Here is a 4,609-nt window from a genome sequence, read left to right on the forward strand (position 1 = left end):
AGGCTCACGGTGATACGCAGAGTCTTGTTATTATTATATATTCATTGTATGTAGACTTTGTAATTAAAACTTTGAAATAAACCGGCAAAAACTTGCAAATTACTTTAGTTGATAAAGTTAAAAATATTTATTTACTTTGATAATACGGAGGATCAAAAGTTATAAGATAAGAATTAAAACATTGCTCTGTTCGTTTTTAACCCAAACTTTTCATAAAACTATCCGAAAATGTGCCACGAACTAATTTCCAAAGCAAAATTTTCCTGTACCCAGCAAGGTCTTCCCCAATGTCCAAAACGATCGTTCGGACGACGAGCGGACCAAAGGGGATTGATTTCGATCTAGGCGCCGAATCTTACTGAAAGGACCATTCTTGATTATTGAACATAAGAGTTTAGAGTTAAGAGACTTAACTAGTTTTTCAAGAATGCTATTTTGTACACTCGTGCCAATGTTTAGCTATCTTTTCTTCTCTATCTTTACTCCTTCGTAGCCAACATCCCAACAAACCATCATTGAAATCGGATAATGCCCCGGCTGCACTCTGTTGACTAATTGGGAAGCTTCTTTAGCGCTTTCAGCATAAATACAGTCATTTTGTTTGATCAAATACTGCTCATTGTTTAAATTTTCTTAACCGTAAAAATTTTTTTTCTGTGACCCCCCTTCGCGTACCACTTAAGTAGTTATTTTAATATTACCATCCTATTTTTTATAAAATCATTAGTCAAAAAATTACTAGTCCATCTCGTATAGCCTGCGAATTATAACTCATATTTTTAATTACTCAAGATGGTTTTAGCTGTTGTTTTCATATCCCGAGATAAAATCTTTTGCTTTCGGGCAGGATTTCTTCAAATTGTTTCCCTTACTGCTTTGATCGCTTTTTTCGTACGAACACTACATGGACCGCAAAATATTTTTTTTTATCATAAATAGGGGTTTCATTGTACCTATCAATGGCCAGGTACACAAACATTTGACTAATACCGAACCAATGAAGGATTTTAAAAATTGTATTGACATAATATCTATTTTATTTAATGCAATCAAAGTGATTTGGGTCTCTTTATTACCCCATTTCGTTTTAATATCAAAATTATTTTACAATATATTGGCGCAAAATAAGAAAACACAACGAACAATCATAAAAATGATAAATTCCAATAACAAAAAGCAAAGTTTTGTATATTTTTAATTATAACAGTATTTATGGATAGATTAAGAATAATGCCCTTGATGCAGATCCACTTTTCTATAGTTTCATAATCGAGGGTTAAAATTGATAAGTAAATTTAAAGTTGGAGCAAAATACGTATTGACCATTAAATAATAAAGTTTTCATCATAAATCATTTATCGCCAACGTTTTATACAAAAAACAACTTAACTTTCATAATTTACCAGGTGTATAAAATTTATGTGTTGATAATTATAAAGTCTGTAACTTTATAAGTAAAATGCACACACCATAGGCAAATTTTCTGCTTGTCTTTAAATGTCTTTCTGTACACTTTGAAAATTATTTCATGGCAGTATAAATCATAATCCTTTCATTACTTACAACAAAAAAGGGTCACCACAACTGTCACTGTGACATTGAATTTTTAAAAGAAAAACTCAACCGATTAAATCAATTTTAATTATTATAAAAATAGAACTTACTTTAATATACTTAGCATGGAGGGCAATTTAAATAAAGGTTCAACATTGTCTATAAGTGAAGTAATGACTCCAACAGATTTTGACGTGGCAACCAATACATTATTAATTAGTTTAAATGCGGAAAAATATATAGATATTTTCAGGTAACAAAAGTATTCAAACCGTATATTTTGTAAATTAATGTTAATGATTAATATCAAAGAGCTAGTCCTTTTTGACATTCTTCTATTTTTTATGTATATTGAATAATTTTTAGAAAAAGAAATATTGGGCAGTGCACACTTGTAGAATTGACTGAAGAAGACTTGATAAAATTAGGAGTAAAAGAAGGAGAAATTAGACAGAAACTTCTTGAAGAAATAAAAAACTTACCTATTTATGAGGAATGTAAAAGCGTTTCGTAAGTTCCGATTATAAGCAAAATGTACTATTGTTAAGTAAATAAAACAGTGATAAATAGATAAAAGTTCTATATTTTACAGAAAAGTAATCCCTAATCTGGGTCCAATGGAGATTGTGGAAGTATTGGAAGAAAGCTCTCAACATTTATATAGAATTCACTTAAGTGTTTTGGCAAATACATTAGCTGTTAAAAAAACTAAAAAAATTTCTGACTGTTTACTTTATAAAGATAAATATGCCTCAGATATAGCTCTTTCAACATTGAGTGAAATTATTTCTGTGCTTAATTCCATGGACCTAGCATTACATACACACTTTAAGGTAAGTGAAATATGAGACAATTGGTAAATTGATTAACAATACAAATATCATAAACTATAAATCAAGTTTTTAGGTGTGTACATCTACATTGATCATTATCAAACATCTGTTTTTCTTATGTGACTAGATTATTAACAATTCATTTAGTACAACCTCCTCCTCACAAACATCTTACAAGTAAAATTCTTTGTGGATAGAATGTTGTCTCATGCATTTGTTTAGTTCTACATTTTTATCTTAATCAAAAAAAAGTTTTAATTTTTTGTTCTGAACATTCATTAATGTATTGTAGATTTTGAGTGCATTTTATGCTTTTCATAGAATTAACGGGTTGTAAGAAAATAAGGATAATTAATATTACTCCAGATATGTCAACTCATCTTAGCTCAACCTTTATGTGAATAGATTAGACCTTTAAATATTAATATATGTAGGTCATAATATAATATATGTATGAATACTAAACCTATAAAAAATATTTTCACCTACAAACTTAAATGTTCCATTATATATTATTGTTAATTTAATTTATATTAATTATTATTACATGTACATATTTTAAAGTAAAGAATCTAAGACGTTGTATTAGCCTTTTTTAACTTGCATATCTTTTCTGATCCTAATGCAAAATAATACCTATTTTTAATTAAATAATATGACTGTTTTAGGCTCTGACAAAGACAACAAATAAATCAAGAAATAAGAAATTGCTGGTTGGTGCGGTAGGCAGTGCAGTCATAGCAATGTTGACAGTTTTATTTGTGAAATCATTAAAAGACCTTCAATAGTTTACACAAATTTGTGCCTAAATTTTCACAATACATTTTAAACTAATTCTACAGATCTCTACTTATTTATGAAGACTGAAGTTTGTAAACTTTGTATGTGTATACCAAAGAAATATAATCTAAAGCATAAAATATAACTTTCCTTTGTGTTTTTATTTTTAAATAGTCTACAAGCCAATGATATTATTTAGACCTAATAGAAGAATTTGTAAAAAAAGATTAAATAGGAAAGCAACCATGTGCAATGAATAATAGTAATATTTATTAATACTTTCGAAATGATTTTGAATATGAAAATTAATCTATGACATCAGAGCTAATAGAGCAACAGATACGCTAGATACTAATGTAAACATTACTTTATTTTTTTATTAAGCCTTAAAATGGTTACAATTTCTATGTGGAGGTGTGAAGATGATAAAACGACCTATTGATTATTAACTCTAATATCACAATATTATTTTTTTCTCTATTATATTGTGATATTAGTGTAATGCTATTTTATTATTATTTTACAAATAATTGTCTTAAATCAAAATTTTGTTATTTCCTAACTAAAGAATAATTTCACATGGTAATTTAATATCTAAGACAAGTTTGATTTTACCTTAATATAGCAATAAAAACGAATCAATAATCTTGTAAAACTACTGCATTATTATAATTTCTGAATCTATAAATGCTTGGACAGATGAAAAAAATAAAAATGTAGTTTACCCCATTTTTATGAAAAATAAACCCCAATGAATTGACCCAATTGTTTCAACCTCACCAATTAAAAATGTAAGATAAACTGTAAAGCCGCCAAATTCAGGTTGCTACAATCCGAGACCGGGGTATAAACATTTGTATTTAAACGCGTTATTCGTAATATAATTCTTAACTATCTCTGCATCCATACTGAAATGCAGTATAATAAGCGATGGATATGGAGGATATTATAAATAAATATACGAAAACAATTAGATTCAAGATCCAGAGTTTGTCGTTATTAACAAAGAAGTCATTACGATACTTTAGGTAATAAAGATATTTACGTGAAACGAGATAACAGCTTAACAATAAAAAAATGTGTTTTCTGGATGTTTTTATAATATAACAGTTATATAAATTTACAGGTCACATGCATTCCATCAGCAAAAACAGTTTGCTGGAATTTGAGTTCGTAAATAGGTTTTTTCGTATTAAGTAGCAATTTAGTTATCGGATATAGAATACTGTTTTTTTTTTTTGTATAAATGGAAGTCTCGTAAATTACATGATATTCATGGCTGCATTAGTAACCTGTAAACGGCAAACGGGCATTGTTTGAGCGACAGCGAGCGGGCGTGACGTCATGGCGGAGAACAGGCGCTCCGGAAGCGGCCGGGAGCCGCGCCGGTAGCGGAGTCCCGCGCTCCCTGGTCCGACGACACCGCTTATTGCTACCAAGCG

General features: G+C 29.3%; 1 protein-coding gene across 1 annotated transcript; it reads left to right on the forward strand.

Annotated features, from left to right (window-relative positions):
• The first annotated feature begins 1,564 nt into the window (after nt 1-1,564).
• LOC137930605 (uncharacterized) lies at nt 1,565-3,293 on the forward strand. Its single transcript, XM_068773902.1, has 4 exons — nt 1,565-1,807; nt 1,921-2,064; nt 2,147-2,387; nt 3,056-3,293. Exons 1-4 carry the CDS (start codon nt 1,680-1,682, stop codon nt 3,173-3,175), a joined length of 633 nt encoding a protein of 210 aa, XP_068630003.1. The 5' UTR covers nt 1,565-1,679; the 3' UTR covers nt 3,176-3,293.
• The last annotated feature ends 1,316 nt before the right edge of the window (nt 3,294-4,609 follow it).

The sequence above is a fragment of the Battus philenor genome, unplaced genomic scaffold, assembly GCF_028537555.1.
Source record: "Battus philenor isolate CCGP_79_NKW_IND1 unplaced genomic scaffold, ilBatPhil1.0.hap1 SCAF_6, whole genome shotgun sequence".
Taxonomy (NCBI): domain Eukaryota; kingdom Metazoa; phylum Arthropoda; class Insecta; order Lepidoptera; family Papilionidae; genus Battus; species Battus philenor.

Coding starts and splice junctions, on each gene's coding strand:
- LOC137930605 (XM_068773902.1), top strand. CDS start 1,680: ATGGAGGGCAATTTAAATAAAGGTTCAACATTGTCTATAAGTGAAGTA. Junction 1,808..1,920: donor AAATATATAGATATTTTCAG/GTAACAAAAGTA, acceptor AATAATTTTTAG/AAAAAGAAATATTGGGCAGT. Junction 2,065..2,146: donor GAGGAATGTAAAAGCGTTTC/GTAAGTTCCGAT, acceptor TATATTTTACAG/AAAAGTAATCCCTAATCTGG.